Source organism: Ambystoma mexicanum, chromosome 5p (assembly GCF_040938575.1).
Source record: "Ambystoma mexicanum isolate Mex_15411 chromosome 5p, UKY_AmexF1_1, whole genome shotgun sequence".
Taxonomy (NCBI): Eukaryota; Metazoa; Chordata; class Amphibia; order Caudata; family Ambystomatidae; genus Ambystoma; species Ambystoma mexicanum.
The window spans coordinates 1,351,424,692-1,351,451,845 of NC_090930.1; the positions used below are offsets into that span (position 1 = coordinate 1,351,424,692).

The following is a 27,154-nucleotide window of genomic DNA, read 5'->3' on the forward strand; positions in this document are numbered from 1 at the left end:
ATAGTGCGGGCATCGCTCTCTGCGTAGGCTTATTGAGGGCGGGAGCAGGACAGAGCGCAGTAGCTGCTCTTTGCGTAGGCTTGTACAGGGCGGTGCAGAGCGCGGTAGCCGATCTCTGCGTAGGGTTATTCAGGGCTAGAGCAGGGCTGAGGGCAATAGCTGCTCTCTGCGTGAGCTTGTTCGAGGCAGGGTTGAGTGCAGTGCATGCTCTCTGCATATTCTTGTTTGGGGCAGGGAAGAGCATGGTAGTCTATCTCTGCGTGGGCTTGATCTGGGCTGAGGCAGGCCAGAGTGCAAAATCTGCTTTTTGCAAGGCCTTAAGGGTGGGGCAGCACATAATGGCCTCTTTCTACATGGATTTGTTCGGGGTGGGAAGGAGTGCGGTAGCCCCTTTCTGCAATGGCTTGTTTGGGCGATGCGAAGTGCGATAGCTGCTTTCTGCGTGGGCTTGTTCGGGGTGGGAGGGAGCGTGGTAGCAGATTTCTGCATGGGCTTGTTTGGGGCGCAAGAGAGCGGTAGCTGCTTTCTGCTTGGGCTTGTTTGGGGCAGAGCATGGTAGCCCTTCTCTGTGTAGGCTTGTGCAGGACTAAGTCCAATGTGCAATGGCTGCTTTCTGCGTGGGCTTGTTCGGGGCGGAAGAGAGCGGTAGCCGCTTTCTGCTTGGGCTTGTTCGGGACAGGTTGGCGCACGGTAGCCCTTCTCTGCGTAGGCTTGTTCAGGGCGGGGCTAAGCGCAATAGCCGCTTTCTGCGTGGGTTTGTACGGAGTGGCGAGGAGCGTGGTTGTCGTTCTCTGCGTATGCTTGGGCGGGGCAGGGCAAGGCGTAGTGGCATCTCTCTGTGTGTGCTTGCCGGTTTTGCGTACATGAGGTTGTGTTAATGAGGCGCACAAGTGTATTGATAGTTGCAATCCTTGTTTCCGTCGGGAGATGCGAGGAGGCGCATGTATTCTGTTGGGGTTGGGGGCTGTTAGAGGTGCCAAAGGTGATAAGGGAAGGGAGAAAACTTGTCAGGCAGGGGGTGGGCGTGTGCCTGGGGTAGCGTTGGGGATCAAGACCATTGCACACTGTCAAGTAGACGCTGGCAATACACAAAGGTGCACCAGGCTTGCCTTTTGCCTGCGGGTGTGTCATAGCAGCAGTAGAGGGGGCTGCTCAAGGGCCATGCAGTGTGGGGGCTTCCATGGTGGCGTGGGGTATTTGGTGCCTGGAGGACGGCGGCCATCTTATTGAGGCTTGCTGGTGCTTTGGGCCTTGAAATTGAAGTTACGAATCAGTAGTGTGAGGGATCGGTAGAGGTGGCATGGAGGGCGAGATCTGATGCTTCATTTTGCAGCGCCCAACACCTGCGGCGCACAACACCGCACCCTTGTCCTTCACGAGCTTTGCCGCAGAGGGTCGGGAGCGTTGCTTTTAAAGCACAGTGGAATTAAATTTCCAGCATCGTGTAGAACGTAGCGTGTCGATCGGGGAGCGTGCCTGCGGACCTAAAAGTAATAGTTGGAGACATTGGCACATACAACCTTATGTGGAGTGCCAAAGGGATACCTAGTACCCTCCCCACCCTCCCTCCTCTCCTTTCCTGTGACTTTTTAGTCACATTGACAATCTCCTAGTTATGGCTGGTGGCAGTGGACGTGTTCTACCAACTATTGTGTGATTTTTCTACCACAGGCTATGTCCATAACCTTGGTAGTGCACAATAGGGGCCCCCAAGTGCCAACCTGCGGCCAGCCTTCTTTTTTTGCCATTACTTGCGTGGTTGTTCTTTGTCAGCCTTTCTTCTATCATTCTGGGGGGGAGGCCTGTGTGTGTTTTGCCTTTGGTGGGAACCCTTGGGTATCCCCACCTAGGCTCCAGAGTGTCTGACAGGCAAGAAGTGGGGGAGGAGTTTTCCACCCCCATGACCTTTTTCTGCCAGAGTGCCTGAATGGGATCAGCTCCCACTATGGGTCTGACTGTCCTGATTGGACAGCCAAACACCCCTTCCTTTAAACTGCTGAGGAAGATTGCAGAGGAGTGAGTGCTGGAACTGTATAAAGGGCAAGGCTCCTGGAGTGAAAAGCAAGTCGACCACTGGGAGCTGAGGTAACAGAAGAAAACATCCAGAGACACCTGCAGACCCTTGGCAAAACCGTAAAGTGACCACTGCTGTCCTGACCCCGTTTTCTGTGCGACAGAGAAACTCCGAAGAGGACAAATCCTTCCCTTTGATTGGTGGGAACAAGCAGTCCCAAGACAAACTTCGATTTGAGCCATTTCCTGAGGTCCTGTATGTTTCCAGAGCTGCGGAACCAAATACCAGCAGACCTGCTGCCCATTTCAAGCATCGTTGTGGAAAGGCCGAATCCGTCTTAAGTCTTTGCGAACTCGTCCAGACCCCCTCATCAGTGTGTGACTGCAGGAACTGAAGAAGATTGACGTGCGAATCGCGTCCTTTGTTGGTGCTGCAGAAAAGGCGCCAAGACTGCAGGGTGCCCAAAGAAGTTGATGAAAGCTGTGCCAGAGGTCCTTCCTCGAGACTGCTACTGAAAGATCACGTCCATTGTCCTGCCTTTTGTCATCAGACCAAGGAATTGGGAGGTCTGGTCCAGCAATGCAACATCGTGGAGCATCCACCACAAATGTTTTCTTCAAACCTAAGGTACTGTGGGGAAGAAGGTATTGCTTACCATATTCCAGAAAGTTGCTCCAGAGCGTTGGAGTGTACCTAGAGCTGGACAGGGTAACCCCCTCTTACCTCTTGGTCAAGCCGCTGCTTGTGTCCCTTTAGCAAGTCTTTTAACAGAGTGTTCAACGTTGGTTAAGTCTTCTTGTATGTTCCCTAGAGACTAGAAAGTATCCACAGGAACTTTTGACTTCTGCTGCTTTAACCCTGGCTAAAAGACTTGCTGTGCAGGGAAACTGCCTTTAGAACCTCAAACTCTGCAAGGATAACACTAATCAACTGTTTTCCTTCCCAAAAATCACTATCTTGTATGTGTATGCTGATTAAATGCAATTACTGTTACTTTGTTGGTGCGCGTTATTACCGATAATATGGTAGACCTGTCAAACTCCTGTAACAATTGTGCACTTTCAGCAACTACCAACTAAGGAGTGGCCTTTTGAAAGTATTGTAAAGTATACCTGTGTGTGTTGGTTTATTGTGCTAAGTATTTAACAGTGACTCTTGTGTACATATAATACATCCATATTTTAATATAAATGTATGTGTAAGTGTTTCTTTGATGTGCATTGCTAACTAGGTTCAGTGTACTTACCTACAGCTCACATCTTCATCTGAAGATCAGCCTGACTGCTCTGCCACTCTACCAAGGTCTCTGAGTAGTACAGATTGATACTAAAGAGTTGGGGATCTACAGTCAACTGAGATAGATTACTAAAGTCTTACCTCCAAGTGGGACTTTAGGAAAACTCCCCTAACACCTGTATCCTGCCTATACTGCTCAGCTCCTAACGTTTGGTGGCCTAGTGCCCCTCTGAACACTGTGAGACTCTCATAAGCTAGGGTTGGAGTTTTTTAGACAGGTTTACGACAGAAAATAAAGCAAGTGGTTCAGGGGGCTTAGAAGTGACAAAACTGGGATTTTATCTCAAACAATATTTTATTTCAAAGAGATTGTGGTCCCTGTTAGGGAAGATTTCTCTTTATGCAATGTTCACCCTCCATAGCCTATGGACCCCCAAACTTTTTGCTTTTGTTTTCAAACGCTTTTACAGGTAATTGAAGACTCCAACTTCACTCTGCTGGCCTTTTGCTCCTTTTGTCATGGGGAAACTGATCAGTCTTCCAAACTATCAGTACTGGGAAACTGATTTTTTTTGTCTTTGTACCTTTTTTGGCAGCTTTAACAGTGCACACAGCATCTTGCAGTAGGGATACTTTTGTATCACCCACACTTGGGATTTTTGGTTACTTTTATATATGCCTAAAGACAAGCTGATGGCAGAAGATGCATTTTTTACTGTGTATGCATTATTTTTAGTACACACTTTTGCATTTATCGCATAGGACTACTAAACGCACTAGTGCCCTAAAATGGCTGTGTCTCAATATTTGTTGCTTGTCCTTTGGCCAGCTTGTTGTTTGGCCTTCTTCCTGTCTAAGGTCATACACTTGCCGGGGAAAGCTGCTGCTTTCGTGGGCTATTGATGCTTTGTGTGTGCGTTTAGCCCAGGAAGTGGGTGGGACTGTCTGGTCCCACTCCACATCCGTGCTGCCAGAGAGCCTGGGTGGGTGGCATGAGTGAAACCCACAGTGTTACCTCATTGGACCACTGCTGGCTGTTTGAATGGTGCAGATCCTTACCATTGGTGGGCTTGCTTTCAGTCAGGATAAGCAGAGGACTCATGCAGCCATTGCGTTAGAGCCAAGTATCCTGTGTAGAAGAGCAGCTGACTGAAGATCTATGGACGACACCTGAAGAGGCTTGGCATCCCTTCCTGCGTTAGTCCAACAGGGCTTCACCGGGTCCATCTATGAAGGCCCTGAGCAGTGCTTCAACCCTTGGACTGGTGAGACTAACCAGGCTCAAAGCATTCTCATGGATCCAGCCGTTTTGAGCTTCAGAAGTGTCCCTGGACCACCCGGTGAACTGACCAGCTGTCCAGTGGGCTCCCTCGGTAGAATAGTTGCAGTTCTGTGTTCGCCGCTGGAACATTGGTGGTTGCCAACTCATGCCACAAGTCTCCTTCCTGCCAAGTTTCAGCTTCCCGGCATCAAATGGATCCTGCTCTGGAATTTCTTCTTAAATCTCGACCCGAAAGATGAATGCTGTCACCAGTGTGTGGTAGCCGTCGTTGCAACTCTCCTTCCGCCGTCTGGTGAAGTGTCTTGAATAGATATGCATCAGTGCCTTCTGCATTTCTTCTCAAAGGTTTGCACTCTGCTCTGGGAACTGACCAGAGGAATCTTTGCACCTTCAGCTCCTGGGCATCTTCCATGGGATCTAATGGCAGGAAAACCAACATCCAGCGACCCAACCTTCCCCCCTGTTGGGTAAGAATTAGTGCATTCCAACTGGTGTGGGACTACACAAGACTCATCTCTTGGTATTGGGTAACCCACCTTTTAATATAGGCCTGTACTACTCAAGTTGGTAGTGTGACTGAGAAGTAAGGCTTATCTTAAGAGGGGTAATGTGAGCTGTACAATAAAATCAGTACATACAAGTACCTAATTAAACACTTACACACTTACAGTTCTATGATACATTATTTATACACAAAGATAATTTAAAGCATTCTATAAAAAGCAGTAATTAGCTGTAACATTAATCCCAAATTAGGATACAATTCAAAAGGTGAACAATAAAGCAGGCGAGTAATTGATTCAAATGTTACACATGTTCCAGCACCCAGAGGGGACGTCATTTGAGGTCAGTTTAGCATTTATGTATTATCACCTTTGCAGAATTTAGTTCTTTAAGGAAGGAAAGGTTAGGATTAGATCAGAACAGACTGATAGTTTATAAAAACAGTTAGATTACCCCAAAAGGATACAGGCATTCTATTATCCCAGCATTAAAGTGTTCAACATTAAAACCTGTAAGGGAACAAGCACCTACAAAGCCAATAGGTTTGGAAGGAGGACTTTAGGTAGCCAGGACAACCAGTAAATGCGAAAAGTTAAAGTGCTGATGTTCTTCTTAGAAACATTTTCTTAGTCAGTGTTCAAAAGTGAAATCACAGCAGTTCAAGAGGAGTCACCTTTAGAAAGCACAAGCTGTAAGGCCAATGCAGGTATGTTGAGGTCAACTTAGTGTAGGGTTAAATCGCAGTCCCAAAGATGGGAAGCACCCCCAATGGCAAAAGGATAATGCACCCCAAGCCCCACAGTACCTTTGAAATTAAGTTGTTCCAGCAGGTTGCCTTCAAGATGCAATGCAGTAGACCCTTGTTCCTGGTCCTTGGTGACGAAAGGGTGGACGTCTGGCGGGCTCCTGTGGCAGCATTCGAGAGAGACACAGACACTACAGCAATGGATTTCCGTCAATTCAGCGGCTCTTTGCGGTTTTGGTGCATTTTTCTCAGTGCCAACAAAGAACTAAAAGCTCAGTTTAGGATTTCCTTGATCCCTTTGTCCTGGACTCTGGTGGGATACTCTGGACACAGATGTCTTGCTTCTGTAGGGTGCTCTGGATGCCCACGACGATCTGGACGGATTCAGACTTCTGAAGACATTGCACTCCCAAGTGGTCGAGATACCCCGGGTATTGGGCTTCTGCAGCCTTGGAAAGTCTCAGCAAGTCGGGGGTTGCGCCAAAATAGTTTGTCTCGAGGTTAGTTGGTCCCATCAGCCTAATGGAGGAAGTCACCCTTCACGGGTTTTCCCTGTCAATTTGAAAACTGGGTCAGCACAGCTGCAGGGCTTCACTGGGCACTTCACGGTCCAGGATGGTGCTGCTTGCGTCTTCTCGTCTTCTGCTTCAGATGTTGTCCTCCAGTGGTCCACTGTGCTCACTGCTCATAGTCCCAAAAACGTTGCCTTTTATGCAAGTTACCATTCATTCACAGGCATAGGCTGTCAATCATACAGTAGGGTGGCTGTCCTCCAGGACAGCCAGTCAGCCAATTGGAACTGGTTTCGCTCAGGCACACCTAGAGACCAAGGACAGGGAAGTTTCAGGTCCCTCCCTCACTGCCTGCCTTTCCAGACACATTGGAGCCTGGGCGGGCTTCAGGACTGAAGCCCGCCAAAGGCAAAACGAACAAAGGGCTCAAACCTGATGCAAACAAAGTAAAAGCCCAGAAGAAACTAATTAACAAGAAGTGGCGAAAAAATAAGACGGGGGGCCATTTTGGGAAAATGGTCACCCTCGGGTACAGCACTGCAGCTGAGGTATCAGCCTGCAGGTATATGTCACTAGGTAGCAAAAAAAAGAAACCACTGCCACCAGACATTCAAGTGAGTTAGTGTAACAAAATGTTACATGAGGAATAGGTTAAAGGAATTACTATGTAACCCCAGTGTTGGGGAGAATTCTCAGAAATGTGCTAATCCCCTCCACCTTAGAGACCCCCAGCAACTTAGCTGGATTTTGAGGACTTGATTTGTTAACCTGGAGAGTGTGAAGCCCTTTTTTTCCCCCACACTCTTATGTCTTTTAATGTGATTTCTGAGCTTTGTGTTTGTTTTGGTTGTGGAGTCACAAACTCCATAGGCATCATCTTTTAAGTCACACAGCACCTTCAGTGCAGTGGCACAGGGAAGTCTTTCAGATTTCCCAAAGGTTTAAATACCTTTTCTGGGATAAACTACTGTTTCCCAGAGCAGTAAAGTGAAATTGACTTTACTTACATTTGTAACTTTCTAGACCCAGCACACACTATCTTACAATAGGGTGCTGGAGGGGATATCTAGTATCCCCTTTGTCTGGCTTCTCATGTAACAATTTCATGCTACCCTTTCCTCATTGAATGGCTTGTGGCAGTGGTTTCGTTTTAACTACTGTGGTGTGCATTTATAGCGGGCTGCGTTCGCAGCTGCAGTAAAGCACCCAAGGGTGCCATTTTTGTCAAAGTGGCCTGGTCTTTTTTCGCCATTTCGTTGTGGAAAGGTCCTTCTTGAGATTTACTATGCGCGTCAAACCATGTTTGGCCCCATTGTTCGCTTTGCCTTTGGCGGGATTCACGAGTGAAGGGTGTTTGGGGTGGGCAGGAAGTGAGGGAGGTGCCCGAAACTCCCCGTGCTTAGTCTCCTAGGAGACCCAAATGCACTCTGTAGTGATTGGCCGGCTGACTGTCCGGCAAGGACAGCCACCTTGCTGGGTGACTGACAGCTAGGCTGGAAAGAATGGGAGAGAACTGAATAAAAGGCAAGGCTTGGAAGGCAGAGTCGACCACTGGACGAAGGAACCGAAGAAGAACTTTAAGAGGACGCCTGCTGCAACTCCTGGACCGTTTGTTTGCCGGTGAAGCCCTGCCGCTGTTCTCGAAACTCCAAATTCGCATCGACAGAGAAGCCCCTGCAAGGACGACTACTCCCCTTGAGTTGGTGGGACCAATCAACTCCAAAGTAAGCCACCTGGACATCCTTCTCTGAGCTGGCTGAGCTGGTTGAATTTCCACAGAGTTGCTGCTGGAAACCGTATAACCAGGGAGAGGAACACCAGATTGTGTGTGTTGCTTTTAAGCTGGCCTAGAGCTCCTGGGAGATCCTCCGGACTCCCAGGCAGCAGGACTGATCGAGCTTGAGCCCCTTCAACAGAGTGCAGGATCCCAGAAGCAAGGAAAGGCCATCTCGACAGCCAGGAACCCCAGTCTTGCTATTTGCGGTAGACACAAGGAGCTGAAACACTGAACAGCCACTGATTTGAAGATTACCGGTTGTGAGCGTTGACCGTCCAATTGCAGTGCAGGAGTCCCCAGAATTCCTCCCTCTTGTTCCCATGACCGAGGCCCAGGAACAGCGAGATCTGCAGAGCTGCTCAGGAACAGAAGTCATCTGCTGCAATTTTTCTTCAATTCAAAGGTACTGTAATAAAGTCTGAGAGAACTTAACTCTTGCTGTAGAGTTGCTTGCATCTTCTATCACTCACAAGTCTAACGGCTTGTGGCCCTACATTTGATTCTTCTTTTCTTCAAAGACTTCTATAACATTGTGCAAAGACTTTTCTACTTACCTACCAGAGATGCTTCATCCTATGTAAGACTTTTGTCTAGCCTGTTATACTGAATGACTCTGCTTAGGGGATCCAAAAGTATTTGCCTGCTTAAGAATATTTGTGGTCTCTTGTTTGTTCTAATAACCTTTTCCCTATTACCAACGTCTAACCGTATTCTAAATGCAAACAGTAAGATATTCATGTCCCCAGCACCCTAGCTATTGAAGTCACCCGAGGGTGTAGGTTGTGTCTGTGGGCAATCCCAAAAGGGTCTTTACTGATTTAGAAACTAAGTGTGTACAGTATTGGAGTGTATTTGTGTGTTGCTTTTTATATTGCTCCCTTCTGAAGAAGGTTTATTCTAACTGACGGATGAATAAATTAATAATTGTTTATTCAAGAAACCTTGAGTGTTAGTGTTCATTTGAATACTTGTCACTGTGAATCTCTGTGTAACTCCCCGACAGCTCACATTGGCCCCTCTTGAGATGAGCCTGGCTGCTCAACGCGCTACCAAAACTATGTTTTACAAGCTTATACCAAAGGTTGGGTTTCCTATACCTGTAGTCAGTTGTTTGTGGTGTTCCCAGAGGGTACTGCATACAAACTTTGCCTAACACCCCAGCACTGCACCGAGGCTGGTGTGTGCTGGACCCATAAAGTAAAGTTAAGTAAGACAGGGGTCATCTTACTATTCTTGGAAACAGTAGTTCACCCACCAAAATGTAGGTAAACATTAAGAAAAGTTTAAGGGACTTTTCAGTGGCACTACACAAAAGGTGCTGTGTCTCACAATGCAAAAGCAGATGCCTATGGAGTTTAACAGACTCCATAAAACATTAAGGAACATGGAAAATCATAGTCAGGAAAACGCATGAAGTGAGTAAATAAAAAGGTCCCAATCACTCGGGAGTAAAAATTAAAAAGCCCAGGGTCCAGCAAACGAGATTGGGGGTCTCTAAAGTTAAAGGGAATTGACACAGAAATTAAAATTCGAAGGGATTGTGTCCTCCGACGTATTCCTTTTCTTTGATAGATCATCTCCCAGCTTGCTGGCCTCGGAATTTTTTTTCAGTAGAGGGCGCTGCGCGTCGACGTCCCTCGAGCCGATGTCCCTCGACAGCCTCTGTATCGGCGCCACCGTCATCACGCGAATAAATAGACTCGCGCAGCGTCTGTTGCTCAGTTCTGTTTTTCCGCACTTCGTGGGGCCTCGGAATATCGTTGTTCAGTTCTTCAGTCAAATATACTTCATTATTCCTCGTGAATACCGACTCGTACTCGATGGCTTCCTCACCCGAACCGACGACTCCATGGTCCAGCTTCAAAAAATGTCGAGACTGTGGAAAGAAAATGTCGTTGACTGATCCTCACAGGATCTGTTTGTGGTGCCTGGGAATCGAGCACCATTGTTCGGAGTGCGAGGACTGCGTGTCCATGACGGCGAAAGCCTTGAAGGAGCGCAAGGGGAAGCTTGAGAGAGGTAAGGCAGTTAAAACTTCTTCGAAAGTTTCCTCGGCGGAGTCGAGACATTCGTCTCCTCATCATCACAAAAGACATTCTCGTTCTAGGTCTCGAAGCAGTTCTCATCACTCTTCGAGATCTAAGCATTCAAAAAAGAGACGTCGAAGATCCCTTTCCTCGTCTTCTTCCGTTTCCCTGAAAAGGGTCTCCTGCCCCACAAAACATAGCTCTCAGGCTGAGTGGGAGGAATTCAGGAAAAAGATGCTGAGCGTCTTCGAGAAAGCGGCCTCAACCCCCTCGAAGACTGCTGAGGGTGATATCCTGGGTGCAAGACCCGAAAAATCAAAACGCCGCGAGTCGCAGCACCCGGCGAAAGAAGCCACTCGAGAGCGTCATGAACCCTCGAGTAAAGGCAAAGTCGCGTTTTCGATGCCGTTATGGAAGGGTTCTTCGACGCACAGGTCAGTCGAGTCGACGCCATCTTAGACGCCGAGAAAGGACAAACCCACGGCCACCTCACAGCCAGTGGCCATACCCAGAGCCTCGATCACGAGAATGTCATCGACAACCTCGAGTAGAATCCCGATACTCTCAAGTTCATCGAGGCCTCTATCACCTTTCTCGACGCCTTTTTCGAAGGCTTCAAAGCCTCTAACGTCAGCGTCGTCGACGTTTTCCCAGCCAATCATGACGAATTTGGCCCCTTCTGCTCTGGAAATGGGATTTATACCATTTTCAAGACCTGATCACTCCAGTGTCTTATCTATTTATGAAGAAGGGGAAGATTCGGATCAGGAAAGACCTTTTGAGTCTCAGCCTGTACCAGAGGAATTTACCTCTGAGGTAGGTAGGTTGAAAGACCTCCAAGAATCCTTACAGGAAGCAAGTGGGTTGGACACTTCCCCAGAAGTGGAATTTACCTGACCAGACCCTGGGGAACATGCTGAAACCCCTTATAGAACCTTGATGGCAAGGATAATAGAGTTTATGGGGTGGTCCACACCCTCACCTGCTTTTCAGCAAGACGACCTCAGACATCTTGGTCAAAGGTCCACAGGAGGATCCTGTGGTGCCATTTCATGCGGCATTACAAAGGAGAATATTGGCAAACTGGGAAACACCTGAGGTAATCCCGGCGGTTAACAAAAAATTATCAGCTAAATATAGGGTGTCTTCTGCTGACCCTGAATATTTATCCAAACACCCAACTCCGGAGAGTCTGGTTGTTCAGGCAGCTACTTCATCAGGAAGCAAATCGACTTACCCTACTGTTCCACAGGACAGGGATGATAGAGATAAGACTCTATGGCCAAAAAAGTATTTTCTGCATGTAGCATGGCGTTGAAATCCATCAATGCTACTTGTACGCTCGCAAGGTTCAGCCACACACTTTGGGAGTGTGCTTCATCAGCGGCTGACTGCCTCCCGGAGGGAGAAGAAAGGTAAGCGTTCCTAAACATCATCAAGGATGGTAAAGACGCGATGTGCGAATCCCTTCAAACTGGCATCGATTCTGCTGACAGCATCAGCAGGGCCATGGCGGCAAGTACAACAGCCCAGAGATTTGCTTGGTTGCGAGAGTCTGGTTTTGCTCCAGATGTGCAAAGCAGACTTTTGAATATGCCCTTTGACTGCTCTTCTTTGTTTGGTAAGAAGGCGGATGACAGTTTAGAAAAACTACAAACATCAAAGGCAGCAGCAAAATCCCAGGGAGCTGCAATCCATCAGACACCATATCGCCCCTCAGGAACCTCTTGGAGAGGTAAGTCCTTTCGCTTCTATTCCGCATTCGGAAAAGGCAGAGGACAGCCGGTTCAAAGGGGTCCGAAAAAATTCACCCAAGGTGGACGGGATAAAAATACAAAAGCTGCAGCAGCAGCAGGTGCCTCTTTACACTGGGCATCTGCATCAGCCGCCTCCAAACCACTCTGAGGACTCTCCTCACAAGACACCACCAGGAGGCAGGTTAACTCAACATCTGATGGAATGGCAGGCTATTACGTCAGATGCTTGGGTATTGGAGACAGTTGCCGAAGGTTACTGCCTGCCTTTTCTACGCATCCCTCAGAGTCATCCTCCGGGGTACAGCTCTCTGAAAGTTCCAGATCTGCTCCTCTTGCAGGAAATTGTAGACCTGCTAGAGAAAGGTGCCATAGAACCGGTACCTGTAGCAGAGAGGAACAAGGGCTGGTACTCCCCCCTACTTTCTCTTACCGAAGAAAGACGGAGGACTGAGACCTATCTTGGAATTACAAGAATTGAACAAGTTCCTCAGGAAGAACAAGTTCAAGATGGTAACTCTCTCTCAGATCCTTCAGGCCCTCCAGCTCCAGGACTGGCTGGTATCTCTGGACCTCCAGGATGCTTATTTCCATGTGCCAATCCATCTCAAACACAGGAAATACCTGAGGTTTGCAATTGGCGGCTCTCATTATCAATTTCGAGTTCTGCTATTTGGGCTGACCTCCGCCCCGAGGGTCTTCACCAAGCTAATGTTAGTTGCGACTGCAAGTCTAAGGAGGGAAGGGATTCATGTCTACCCCTACCTGGACGATTGGCTGATCAGAGCTGTATCTCCGGAACGAGCTCAGATTCAGCCAGATTATGTCTGCCACTTCCTTCACAAACTGGGCTTCTCCCTCAATTTAAAGAAGTCACAGATGATACCATCACAGAGACTCCAGTTCATTGGAGCGGTCCTGGACACTTCCCTGGGAAAAGCCTCGACACCAGAGGTGAGGGCTCAAGATATTCTGCAGATGGTCACCAAGTTTCAAAATGCCCAACGTCTCCCAGCCTTCGACTTTTTGAGGTTGCTAGGCCTCATGGCATCCTGCAACTTCTTTGTGCCAGAGGCTCGCCTGAGAATGAGATCTCTTCAGTTGGCACTGAGAACTCAGTGGTCGCAATTCTCAGGGAGAATGACAGACCTCCTTCAGGTTCCGGACAAGGTGGCTCGAGACCTTCAGTGGTGGGCCTGCCAGAAAAACATCTTGAGGGGAGAACTGTTTTGGCAACCATGGCCGGAGATCACATTAGTCACAGATGCCTCATTCACGGGGTGGGGAGCCCATACCAACGACTTGACCATCAGGGGTCGTTGGTCTCCATCGGAGTCCAGACTACATATCAACCTGTTAGAGCTGAGAGCAATCAGACTAGCGCTAAAAGCTTTTCTGCCATCTGTACAGGGGAAAAATGTCCTGATAATGACAGACAACACAGTGTCCATGCACTACCTCAACAAAAGAGGAGGCCTAGGATCACTGCCACTGTGCAGAGAGGCAATGCAGCTCTGGTTTTGGGCAATTCAAGAAGGAATCTCCCTCTCAGCAGTCCATCTAGCCGGAGAGAAGAACTTGACGGCGGATGCTCTGAACAGGCAGGGCACAGTCTCCCACGAGTGTGAACTAGCTCAGGAAGTCCTTCAGGAAATCTTCGCCCTTTGGGGAACCCCTCAAGTGGATCTGTTCGCCACCAGTACCAACAGGAAGTGTGATCTGTTTTGTTCAAGGGAATTTCCCCCGAGAGGAGCTCTAGGGGACGCGTTCGTATTGGACTGGGAGTTTCCACTCCGGTATGCGTTTCCACCAGTCCCTGTCATTCCTCAAATGATCAGGAGGTTGAGAAGATTCCGGAGGACCATGATCCTAATTGCCCCAGACTGGGCCAGGAGAATGTGGTACCCGGACCTTCTGGACATGTCCATCTGCCCTCCAATTCGTCTTCCACTCAAGGAGAATCTTCTCTCACAGAAGGGAGGTCATGTTCTCCATCCAGACATCAGAACCCTCAACTTGAACGCCTGGCTTCTGAAAGGTTGAGATACAAGGATTGGGACCTCCCTGATGACGTCATGTAGGTGTTGCTTTTGGCCAGAAGGCCAGCAACAAAGTCTTTATACCGCTGCCGTTGGAACAAATTTTGCAGCTGGTGTAGAGAAGAGAATATCGACCCCTTTTCATGTGGTACACCAACGGTGTTATCCTTTCTACTCTACTTGGTAAATTCAGGCCTTCAAGTTGGCACTATCAAGGGCTATCTCGCAGCGCTATCGATCTTCAAGCGCACTGCAGAGGAGCCTTCGTATTTCAAATTACCCTTAGTAATACAATTTCTAAAGGGATTAACTAATGTCTACCCTCCAAGACCTTTCCAGGTTCTTTTATGGGACTTAAATTTTGTCTTACATTTCCTGATGGGTACTCCTTTCGAACCACTCCACTCTTGTTCCGTAAGATTTCTCACCCTTAAAACTGTCTTATTAGTGGCTTTAACATCTGCTAGAAGGAGGAGCGAATAACAAGCTCTATCTTGTAAACCCCCTCATACAATTTTTCATAAAGACAAAGTTGTCCTACAGGTGAAGCCTAATTTCCTCCCAAAGGTGGTTTCTGAATTCCACATCACTCAGAAAATTACCTTACCTTCATTCTATCCGCCTCCCCATCCGGGGAAAGAGGAAGAAAGGCTACGTAGGCTGGACCCAAGGCGGGCTTTTAGCTTTTACATCAGCAGACTTACTAGGATTAGGCAAGCAGACCAACTGTTCGTAGGTTACTCAGGACACAAATTGGGACTACCGATAACAAAACAAACCATTTCCAGATGGATTATTTTGGCCATTCTGGAATGTTACAAACTAGCAGGGAAAGAGCCTCCTCAAAATCTTAGGGCTCATTCAACCAGGGGTATCGCAGCCTCCTCGGCCCTCCAAAGAGGGGTTCCGGTTCGAGACATATGTGCGGCTGCCACATAATCGTCCGCACATACCTTCACAAGATTTTACAACCTGGATTCCTCCTCTAGTCAAGAGACTAGGTTTGGCAACGCTGTATTACATTCTGTTCATTCCTAAAAGGAAACATGGAGTTTTACTCCCACCTCCAATTACACACCACTGCTATGGGAGTCTATCAAAGATAAGGAATACGTCGGAGGACACAATCCCTTCGAAGAACAAGTTACTTCTTGCCTGGTAACGGACTTGCGATGGGATGTTCCTCCGACGTATTCCTTATCGCCCCTCCCATCCATCCCTGCAGTAATACTTTCCTTGTGGTTGCAGCTTGCGCTCCTTCAAGGTCAATAACCAATTCATGTAAAACAACTGTTAACGTCAAAACGGAACTGAGCAACGGACGCTGTGTGAGTCAATTTATACACGTGATGACGTCGACGCGCAGCGCCCTCTACTGAAAAAAAAATTCCGAGGCCAGCAAGCTGGGAGATGATCAAAGATAAGGAATATGTCGGAGGAACATCCCATCGAAAGAAGGTTACCAGGTAAGAAGTAACTTGTTCTTCTCCTCAACACCCCCCAAACCCCATCAACATAACTAGTCACCTGAGAAAATCAGAGTCAGGGGGGGGCAAGTAATTGCAACACATTCACTTCCCCCTGTTCTCCTTAGAATACACCTCAGAATAAACTTTGCTTATTTCATTCCATCGCTTTTTGATCATCTGGTCTAAAAGTTGTATTTAAAAGATGGGAATAGAATTGTAATGACCTGTAACTTTGTTGAAATCTTCTGTAACATTTTTACTAACCCAAGGGAAGAAGTTGTCCCTTCCGAAGCTTCTCTTGTCGGTCAGAAAAGGAGTTTCATCACAGCAGCAGGGCTTCACCGGGCAATTCAAAGGCCCAGGAGGATGCAGCAAGCTTCGTTCACGGTTTCTTCGTCGGGTGTTCCTCCCAGTGGGCGACTCTGCCTCTAGTCCCAAAACCCTCGCCTTTAAAGCAGGTTTCTCCCATTCATGCGCAGCCTAGGCTGTCACTCAAACAGTAGGGTGGCTGTCCTGAAAGGACAGCCAACGAGTCAATCAGGACTGGGTGCATTCAGGTGTTCCTAGAGACAAAGGGCAGGGGAGTTTCGGGAACATCCCTCACTTCCTGCACTTCCAGACACACTGGAGCCAGAAGCGGGTTTCAGTACTGAAGCCCGCCTAATGCAAAATGAAGAAAGGGCTCAAACCTGGCTTGGCGTGCAGAGTAAAACCCAAGAAAGACCTTACAAACAGAAAAAAGAATACCGGGGGCATTTTGACAAAATGGCCACCCATGGGTGCTATACTGCAGCTGAGGATTCAGCCTGCGGTACAAAAGCACAATGGTAGTGTTGGGCAGAAACGTGTGCAGTTCCCTCTGGGACCACTGCAAAAGATTTAGGACTACAGGTGTTTGGCAGTAAACCCACTTGGTAGCCGTCTGTACCATACAGATTCACTTGGTAGCTGTGGCTGAGCAGTCAGACTTCCCTCAAGAAGAGTTTGGCAGTATACAGGGTATTCACAATAGGTCAACAGAACACAATAGAACAAGTAAACACTGACCAGGGCTTGGTGTAAAAGAGATATAATAATTTAATTAAAACCACATCTAGAAAAACACACAGGCACTAATAGTAAGCAATTCAAAAACACGGTCACTAAAAGATATACACTCCCTTAAAAGAATATTAGACAAGTCTTAAGTAAAGCCCCACTTATTTTCAGACAGTGGTGAGCGCTTAACGTAGATGGCACTCTAATAATTTGTTAAAAAAGGGAGAGAAAAGCAGAGAATAAATTGAAACAGATCCCAACACTTTTTCACAAACACAACAAGAGAGGAAGGCAAAGTAACACCGTAAGTTTAGAGTCAGTAGGCTGGATCCACTTTAAGAGGATCAAAACGAAATGTGTCCAAGATCACACGGTTGCAGTGCACAAAAGTCTTGTAACGGTTCAAAAAGGAGTTGGACCAAAGAAAGGGACCAGTTAGAGGGTCAAGGCGGCCAGCCCAGTCCAGAAGGTTAAGGGATTATTATTACCTTGTTGCAATCTTTAGAAAGGGAGGCCTGGCGGACACGGTACCTTAAAGTGGTGAGAATACTCCAGCGGGGGCAGTTGTTCCTGGCAGCGAATGCAAGTCGGTGCTTCGTCCGGGGGCAGAGAGTATCTCGTCGGGGAGGAAGACAGGAGTCCGTTGCACTGCCAGGGAAGAAACCAGCTGCAGAGTTTCTCAGGTACAAGGAGCGGTCTGTTGATTCGTGGTTCAGTGGTAAGTGGCTATCCGGCTGCCGGGGTGCTTAGCACGGGCAGTTCAACCACAAACCGGTCTGGGGTGCGAAGAGAAGGTAAACTGGTTGTGCCCACCAGTCAGGGGAAGAAGCCTCTCCAGCCGGGAGATCTTCTCTGTCGTCAGGAAGTGGTGAGTCGGTCCCGCATGGCTCCACTGGTGGTGTCGTCGTGGTAGGTCGGCTCAGCTTCTCCCTCGTCGGATTCTCCATTCCTGTGGCGACTTCTGAAGTTCCAGTCCCAAAAGCCCTGCTTTTATGCAGCATACCGCCATTCACTCAGCCTAGCTGTCAATCAAACATGCTAAGCGGTGAGCCGGCCGGCTCACCACTTGGGCCAATCACACAAGGGTGCGACTTGAGTTAACAAGGTAACTCAGTCCAGGGTGCCTAAACCGCCTCCCACACCCCCTGTGGTACCCAGACAGAGTGGCACCACTTTTGGAGGGTTCTGTGGAGAAGCCTGCCAAAAAGTGGAACAAAGGGCTCGACCTGGGTTGGAGTCACAGAAGAGAACACAAACGCCATTTTAGAATCGAGTCCTGGCAAAAAATACCAACCGGTGAATTAATATTAATTAAATTAAATAAACCGGCGGTATGTTCAAGGCTATGAGAATTAAATAATTAAAGTTGGTAGCCTCGAACAATGGGAAAATCCCATAGGGTAATATTTGCGGTCGAATATAAAAAGTAGTATCCACTGCCACCAGCCAAAACTCGATCAGGGGGGACGAAGACGTGCTCCCTCGACTAACAGACCCCGGGGCTATCGAATTGCCCCGACCAGTACGTCCACAATATGATGGTTTGTACCAGTTTCTGTTAATAATTTGGGACTAGTAAAGCCAATGGTGACTTTACATGCCCTGGGAGACAGTAGTCAGTCCCAGGGTATGGAGTCTATGGTGGGGTGTCACTATGACACCCCTGTGTTACTGCACGGAGGGTGCTGTGTAACACACATAGTAAAAACACATGAGACCCTATGGAGTAAAGGACCCCATAGCCCATAAAACACATTAACAGTCAAAGGAACACCATAAATCATGTCCAAGAGTGGGGAAAAAAGAGTCTCACTCTTGGCAGGAGAAAAAAACAAACTCCAGAAATCCAGCAAAGCTGCTGGGGGACTCACTAGGTTAGGAAATTCAGCCCAAAGAGAGAATTCTCCCTAACAGGTAGGAAAATTAAACCACTGCCACCAGCCATTTAAAGTAGTGAGGCTAACATAAACATTTTTATATAAGGAGGTAGGATAAGGGGCTACTATGTAACCCCCCAGCACTCCACATAAGATTGTGTGTCCTGGACCTACAAAGAGAAAAGATAAGTAAAGTCAATTTCCCTGTACTATACTTGGGAACAGTAGTTCACACAAGAAAATGTATTTAAACCTTATGAGAAATCGAAAGGATTTCTCTGTAACACTGCACTGAAGGTGCTGCGTGTCACCATACAAAAAGTAGATGCCTATAGAGTTTGTCAGACTCCAAAAACAAAGCAAACACATTATCCAAATCAGGTGAAAACACATGAGAGAGTGAGAAAAAGGGCTCACTCACTCCAAGGTCCAGCAAAAGAGCTTGGGGTCTCTAAGGTTGAAGGGAATTAGCACAGAAATGAGAATTCTCCCTAACAACTGTGTGGACTCATTGTGGACCCCTGACCCCACCCAATTTCTTCTGAGACGAAGCCTGACCACTCTCCATGCTTACCTTGATTGGGTTTGGCTAACCTCTGAGTATCCTTGTTCACTGTATCTAGGGTGGCTTCTTAAAATCTGTCCACCAGGCCAGATTCTAGAAATCCATCTCAACAGCCCCCCTCCATCAAATAGAATTGGATCTATATTCACTTCATGTTCTGCTTCTATTATTACCCTATTACTGAATTTCTGTTTTTAAATCATTGTTGAGTATGTTAGACCTCAAGTTGTTTTGTGTTTTTGACTTAAAAAGTTATTAAAGTGCTTTTCTTCCTTCAAGTTTATTCCCCAGATATGCCTTCCCGGCTTCCAATCCAGGACATATGTGCTGGGCTTGTTACAAGTATTGGTACTGCAATTCGATACTGGTTTCACTATACACTTGTGGCCTTTGCATGGTTGGGAGTTGTACCTCTGACGGCATGTAAGTACTGATTTATGCAACTATATCGTTTTCCTATCTTGAACACTTGATATGTATTTCCTTGCAAACTGGTGCATCCCGTCCTTCTTCCACCTGGCACCTGATATTTTAATGCACATTGTGGCTCTGGTCACTGAGCTCCATTTCTTTTGGGTGCTCACTGTCATCTCTATCTTCCCCCACTCCTCCACACCACCAAAGTACCGGTCACCCAACTGACAGCATAGTGGTTTATTTCTTTTAACCCATCCAGCCTCTACATGTGTGGGGTTGCCCATAAACTACATTTCTTTTTCTTCTTTGTTTATTGGTAAATAAACCACTAACCCAATTGAAACAAACATTTAAATGTATCAAATCGAACAATTAATTCAATACATAAAACACCAAACATAAGATCAGATATAAATCATTAAAATACAATTATAAATGCTTTTTAATTTTGTTCCATGAATTAGATCCGTTTATTTTCATGTTTTCACCAGAATAAGCCTGTGTCCAAAATTGATCTGTCTGTATGCATGATAAACTATTCACTATTTTATTATATCATTTTATTATAGATCTAAACCAATTTAGGATAGAAGTGGCCTGTCTTCTCAATTTCACATTTAAACTGCATTTACAACTTGGTGTGCTCTGCACCAGGAAACTGAACACATTATCAAGCTGATAATTAACCAACCAAAGTTGCATCGGACTACGCCAGTACACTTCATGATATGGCATTTATAACGTACCTGTACGCAAGTGTTTAGTCGGACAAGACAAGGAGGGGGAAACAAAGGGAGGACAAAACAACAATCTTACTAGGTCTTATGTAATACAGATTGCGCAAGCACAGGGATGGGGGAGGGGAGAAGTGCAAAAAGGGGTAGGTGTGATGGAGACGTGCACAAGGGAGGGGAGAGGGAGAAGTGCAGGTAACAGAGTGCTGCCAACAGGTGGCTAAGGGCCGGTAATTGGAGGGTGCAGACAGCATGTAGCTAATAAGTGCAGAGAGTGGGTGGACTGTAGGGTTTCAGATACAGACCACAAGTGCTAGGTGATGAGGGGGTCAAGGAGACAATGCAAGGTGCAACTGGATAGGATTGACCTGGTCCCAAATTCTGAGGGTGGTCAGGTGAATAGGTGCGTGGAACAGACGGTCGTCTCAGCCATCAAAGAACTATGCAATGTTGCTGTGTTTCCTAAGTATAATTCCCTTTCTCCAGCTTTGGATCTTTAGTAGATTCACATGCTTGTTTGAATATTTACTGTCGTCACAGTGAGAATCTTTGGTAACATTAAAGCAGTTTCATTTGTAAGGAAGAAAAAAAAAAACTAAAGAGTCACTCTAGTGTTCTCTGTGTTGGTTTGGGTTATTACCCCTCGACCTTTAGGCAGTGCCTCTTATAGCTCCACCTGTGGAGGCCTACTGCAGATTCTTTGCTGCACGTTCAGTGCTAGAAGTCCTCTCCAAAGCTCTCAATTAATGTTTTCTTCAAAAGAATCTCAACCTACAGCTTCACTTCTTCTGAAAGCTACAGATAAGTACTTTACTGTTGTGGGGTTTGGGAGCTTCTGTACGCTTGGTACTCCCGTGGGATGGGGCACACGTTTATTCTGTTCCTTTAGGGCAGAGTCCATTCAGGTGTGCCTTCCTGTCCTCCCCATGACTGATTCTAGAGAGCCTTTATAAACTTGCTCTCCTTTCAGGTTTTTAACAAATGCATCTGTGTCGAATATAGGCATAACATTCTTTACTGCCTTAGCTCGGCCCACAACTTTGGTTCTGGCTCTTTAATCTGTTACGAAGAATTTCATTTTTGTGAAATGTTCTCCCAACTTGTGCGCCCTTCAGCACTTTTTGTTGGACTCTTGGATTTTTGATCAGTTCTCCTGAGTGAGTGGGAACATTTTCCCCACTCACTCAGCTTTTTACTTTACGTTTGGGAACCTTTTTCAACTCTTTTTGGAGTAATGCTTTCCTCCCATCTTTTAAGGCATCTGCAACTTATTATTGCAGCCCACAGCACCTTCTGTACAGTGTTGCTAGGAGCTCTTTGATCTGCCCTTTTTCTTTTCTTTGTGATAACTGTTTCAAGGATAGGAGATTACCTTTATCCAACCTTACTATTATTTTGTGGAATCGGCACATCCCATCTTATGTGGAGTGCTGAGGGGACACAATGCATCCCTTTCTCCACTTCTCCTGTTACTTGTTACCTGTTAGTATCAAGTTTCTCTGAGTGGTTCATGGCAGTGGATATTATCTACTGATTTCTAGTGAAACCTACACGCAGGCTGCTGTCGCATCTGCGGTAAGGGACACATGGGTCACTGTTGCACTAAAATGGTTCCTGTCTTCTTTTTGTTGCCAAGTCCTGATGACTTGTCCTTTCTTTAGCCTTATTCTACTGGTACGATGTCCTTTCATTTTTTTGTGGGGGTTTTTACCGTGATTTTTTTAACGACAAAAACTAGAATTTTTAGGGGGGCGGTTAGACAAATATATATATATAATCTGAGGCTTGTGGAATCTGCTTAGATCACATGCTGTGCATAGGCCGACATCTAGTGGAAGCTGCGGAGTATTAGTTTGTTTTTCGAAACTCGAAAATGGGCGTCGACACAGGGCGTGCCAGTAATACTATCCCTAGTGTGAGGTCCACTGTACCCATGATCCCTCACGCGTCTAGGACCCTCAGATTGTTTCTTTCCGCCATGCTGGTCGGAAGCATCCCGCGGAGTTCCCTGGCCTTAGCCATAATTCTTAAGAAAAATCTTAATATTTCACCATTCTCCACCCCAATGTCGAGACACCGACTTCGACACTCGACGCCGGAGAGAAAAATCACCCGTCGACAGCTGCACGAGAGACTTGGGCCTCGGAAGGCCTCTGGCCTCGTCCCTACAAGTAGGGAGAGTGTGGGGTGGCACACATCTCTACATTCTATATATATAGGCTCTTTTCCTTATATATATATTCCTACACACACTAGCCCGCTGCCACAAGGTGCGTATGGAGGGTACCCCTTTCCAGTTTTGCCCCAAGTGCAACCGCAAGTACCCTTGGGTTGACAGACACGCCACGTGCAACCTCTGCTTGCCGAGGGACCACCCCGAGGCGAACTGCAGAGCGTGTAGTAGGTTTAAACCGAAAAAACTAAAGGACCGTTCGATCAAGCGTTGGGCCCACAACGGCAGGCGTCGAGGCCATGGCAGCGGAGGGCGCCTTCAGCGTTGGCAGCGACGCTGTGCTTTCGGACGGCGAGGGCAACATAGCAGGGCGGCTATGGGGAAAACCCCCGGCGACACAAGCGCTACCCACAGCACTTCCACCAAACACGTGAAGTCCCACCGGAACTCGACGCGCACGTCGAGTTCTCGGAAAGAGGCACACAGAGAACGTCCACCGAATCGGTGTCCTCTGGGCATTCTCGATCTAGATCGCCGCATGACTCCAGGCAGCTATCCACTGTTGCCAAAAGTGCCTCGCTCCCTAAGGTAACGGAGGTTCGATCGTCGGAAGACTAAGCCGACCTCTACCCCCAGGCCGCACTCCAGGAGTCGTCGGCATCAGCAGACCGCATAACGGCGGTTCCCGAGTCCCAACCTCCACACTCGAGAAATAGGGACACTACCCCTGAACCTCGACACCAGACGTCGAAAAGCTCTGAAGGGGCGAAAAAACAGGGAAAACACACTTCCACCCACGGGGAGGGGGGAAAACAACAAAAGACGCATTCTCTACCTTCTTCCACACCCCAGAAGCAGTCAGACAGGTCACAGTCTTCTACTCCACAGAAACAGACAGACAAGTCTCAGTCTTCTGTCATTTTAAAGACCCCTGCACAAACCCATAGGTCCAGTCAGGATAGAACAGGGAAACTCTCCCAGGAAAGAGTCATTCCCAGCTCAAAGGAATGGTCTAGTGACGACATAGACAGAGTTATGTCTAGGATGTCTTCATTGGCAGACTTCTATGCCAAGAATCCTGAGCACTTCCTCTCATATACCCCTGACGGGGCATCACCCTCAGGCTCTAGGGACCCGATACCCCCCAAGTAAGATGTCCCGGGTTGAAACACCAACACGGTCTTCGGACCCTTTGTGTATACAGCCCTACTCGCAATATAATGAGGATCCACCTTTTATTGGGGATCCAGATTTGGGCAATTTGGGAGACCAAACTGGGATGGGGTACTATGGGGATGACGAGGACCAAGAGGAGGACGAGGACGACCCAGAAACTTACAGGGTAGACTCCCCAGTAGACAAAGAACCCCTGGTTACCGACTCCCCTGTCGATAACCAACCTCTCCTGAATGAAGTTCTGTCCAGGGCGGCAGAACACTTCCACATTGACACCCAGGGAGTACAGGAAGAGAGGGACTTTGCCGAGGAATTAGTGGGAGAAAGGAGACCTGTTGCCCAGGCCATCCCTATCCTCAAATCTATACAAAGGAGAATAGACCCTTCCCTTGTAAATCCTAACCTCACCGGGGCGGTGAACCCCAGGATCGAGAAACTATTCAGGGCAGCCCAATCAGACCCACTGTACATAAGGGGGCCTCTGAAACCGGACTCCCTGGTAGTGACAAACACCCGAAAGAGGGCGGGAACGCCCCTATCATCTTCTGAAGCTCCTCCTGACAAGGAGAGCAAAAAGATTTATGGTTTGGGTAGGAAAGTAGCCTCCACTTCCGCCTACCAGGCAAGGATTGCCAACTCCACCACCCTACTGGCGAGTTACAACTGCCACCAGTGGGAAGAAGATGGGCACTCATCCCCAGAACCCTTCAAAAGCCAGCTGGCATGGGTTGCGTGGGAGGGAAGAGCCGTGTCCGGTTGCATCTTAAAAGCAACCTTTGATGCCGCGGACAATGCCGGCAGATTGATAGCAGAGAGCACTGTTATCAAAAGACATGCTTGGTTAAGGCAATCGTGGTTCAAACCCGAGACCCAAGCATCTTTAATAGACAAACCGGTGGAGCCCGATCTACTGTTTGGCAAGGCGGTAGAGGACGCGCTAAAAAATGCCAAGGATGAGTACGAGACTCTTAAATCCCTAGGCCAATTAACCAACAAACCCCCAAATCAAAGGGGGAATCGGCAATTTTCATCGCCCACGCGGGCAAAATTCCCAGAGGCGCTCCAATTATTCCCAGGGGCAGGGTACACCATGGAACAACAACAACAACCAGCAGTCTACCCAGGGTTATGGCAGGGGTAACGAGAGGTCGTGGTAGGCGTAGAGGCAGCCCCAGTAGAGGCGGCGGCATGCCTCCCCCTAAACAGTGACGTTCCGTTCAGGGTCCCTTCTCACGCATCCTCAGTAGGGGGACGCATTTCCAACTTCACCCAAGCTTGGGAAGGGATCACATCAGACAGATGGGTGCTGTCCACAGTGTCCGCAGGATACTGCATAGAACTGTCGAGCGTCCCCAAAACCACCCTCCACGACAAAAAGTACACTCATTAGACCACCAGAAGATCCTCCTTGAAGAAATCGCCAATCTTCTTGCAAAGGACGCGATAGAACTCGTCCCGGGACACCAGGTAAACAAGGGTATTTATTCAACTTACTTCCTTGTGCCAAAAAAAGATTTGACAATGCGCCCAGTATTGGACTTACGGCCTGCAAACAAGTATGTCAAGCCCAAAAAATTTCGCATGACTACTCTCCAAGAGGTAATCCCCCTCCAAAAAAAGGGGGAATACATGGCAACATTGGACATGAAAGATGCCTATTTTCATATTTCCATGTTCCCAGCGCACAGAAGATACTTGCGCTTCAAGGTGGACAGTCAGCACTACCAGTTCAAGGTACTGCCCTTCGGGATAGCCTCGGCTCCAAGGGTATTCACCAAGGTACTGGCGGTGGCGGCGGCACACCTACGCAGGGAGGCAATCCCAGTGTAGCCTTACCTAGACGACTGGCTCATCACGGGGGAGACCCCAGTAATTTGCAGAATAAACATTCAAAGAACGATCGACCACCTCTTCGAATTAGGTTTCTCCATAAACGAGAAAAAGTCAAGTCTGGTGCCAAGTACCTCCAAACAGTTCCTAGGAGCTGTCCTAAACACACAAGAGGGGTTGGCCTTTCCATCAGTGGAAAGAATTCGGAATATACTGCTGCAAATTCCACAATATCAGGCCGGTCGCCGGATAATGGTACGCAAAGCTATGCGTTTGCTGGGCAGGATGGCGTCATGTATTTACCTGGTCCCCCAACGCGCGCCTGCGTGTCATGCAGGAATGGTTGGCGAAACAGTGGTCTCGGGCAAGTGGTCAGTGGGACGATCTAGTGGTCGTTTCGCCAACACTTGTACAAAACCTTCACTGGTGGACAAGAGAAAATCTGTCCAAGGGGAAACACTTTTACGATACCGAGATGCAGGCTGTAGTCACGACGGACGTATGCCTGTCAGGGTGGGAAGCACACCATCTCCACCACACAGCTCAGGGTCTCTGGTCTCACTCAGTAGCCAAGAATCATATCAATCTGTTAGAGCTTCTGGCAGTATTCAGAGCGCTTCAAGCGTTCGAGTCCTACCTGTTGAATCTGTCAGTGCAGATCCGGACAGACAGCACAACAGCCATGTTTTACCTGAACAAACAAGAAGGGACTCGTTTGCCAAATCTGTCCAAGCTTGCCCAGAAAAATTGGATATGGGCACTCAGACGGAACATATTCCTGTCATCTCAACATGTTCCAGGGGATCTCAATTCTCTGGCGGACGCTTTGAGCAGAGACCCCCTCCCAGAGGAAAACGAATGGTGTCTACACAGAGAAATCGTAGTACATCTGTTCTCTGTGGGGTTTCCACACTATAGACCTATTTGCCACAAGCGAAGACAGACAATGCCCAGGATTCGCATCCAGGGTCCCCCCAACCAGACTCACAGGGGAACGCCCTGTGGAATCGATGACGCTCGTCCTAGTTGCTCCCATGTGGGCGAGACAACCGTGGTTCCCGCACTTACGCAGACTAGCGGTATGCAAACCCACCAAACTCCCGGGCTGGCACAACTTACTGTCCCAGCACCAAGGTCAGAAGGTGCATCCTCAACCCAACTCGATGAACCTGGCAGCATGGCTTCTGAGGTCATAGAGTTTGGACATCTCAATTTACCGCAGAGATGTATGGACATCCTAAGGGAATCTAGGAAGCCAAACACGAGGCACTGCTAATTTGACAAATGGAAAAGATTTATCTGGTGCCAGAAGAAGCAAATCAACCCAGTTGATCCTTCCACAATTGTCACATACATTCTCCACCTGCTGGACGCAGGGTTGGTTTTTAATTCACTGATGGTACACCTGGCAGCTTTGTCAGCATACACCACCTCTCATAACAAGGTGTCGTGGTGGAAGGTACAAGTGGTTAAAGCCTTCATGGAAGGAGTAAAGAGACTTCACCCTCCAATTTCAAACCCACCACCAGGATGGGACCTTGATGTGGTGATAGCTAAACTCATGAGCCCCCCATTCGAACCCATGCATAAAAGCAGTCTCAAACACCTGACTTATAAGACTTCTTAGTAGCAATAACATCTATAAGAAGGGTCAGTGAAATTCAGGCTCTGTCAGTGCAGGATCCATTCTTTACAGTTCATAAAGATAAACTGGCTTACGTACACACCATAGGTTCTCACCTAAGTTTATTTCTAAATTGCACGTGAACCAGTCCATCGAGCTTCCGGCTTTCTTCCAAGACCCACAAAGCTCGGCTGAGGTGAAACTACACACCCTAGATGTGCGTAGGGCGGTCCTCTACTATGTAAAAAAAAAAACAGACCGCTAAGGAAAACAGATCAGCTGTTTGTCTCCATAGCTACAGGCAGAAGGGGAGATCGCGTCTCCAAAGGTGCCATCTCTAAGTGGATTGTTAACTGTATCC

General features: G+C 47.8%; 1 protein-coding gene across 1 annotated transcript in view; it reads left to right on the forward strand.

The window, feature by feature from the left end:
• Positions 1-27,154, forward strand: part of MARCHF6 (membrane associated ring-CH-type finger 6) — a 2,224,824-nt gene that overhangs the window by 225,589 nt on the left and 1,972,081 nt on the right. Inside the window, exon 4 of the mRNA XM_069613753.1 lies at positions 19,119-19,262. Within this exon, the coding sequence (XP_069469854.1) occupies positions 19,119-19,262 (144 nt within the window). The remainder of the gene's footprint in view (positions 1-19,118; positions 19,263-27,154) is intronic.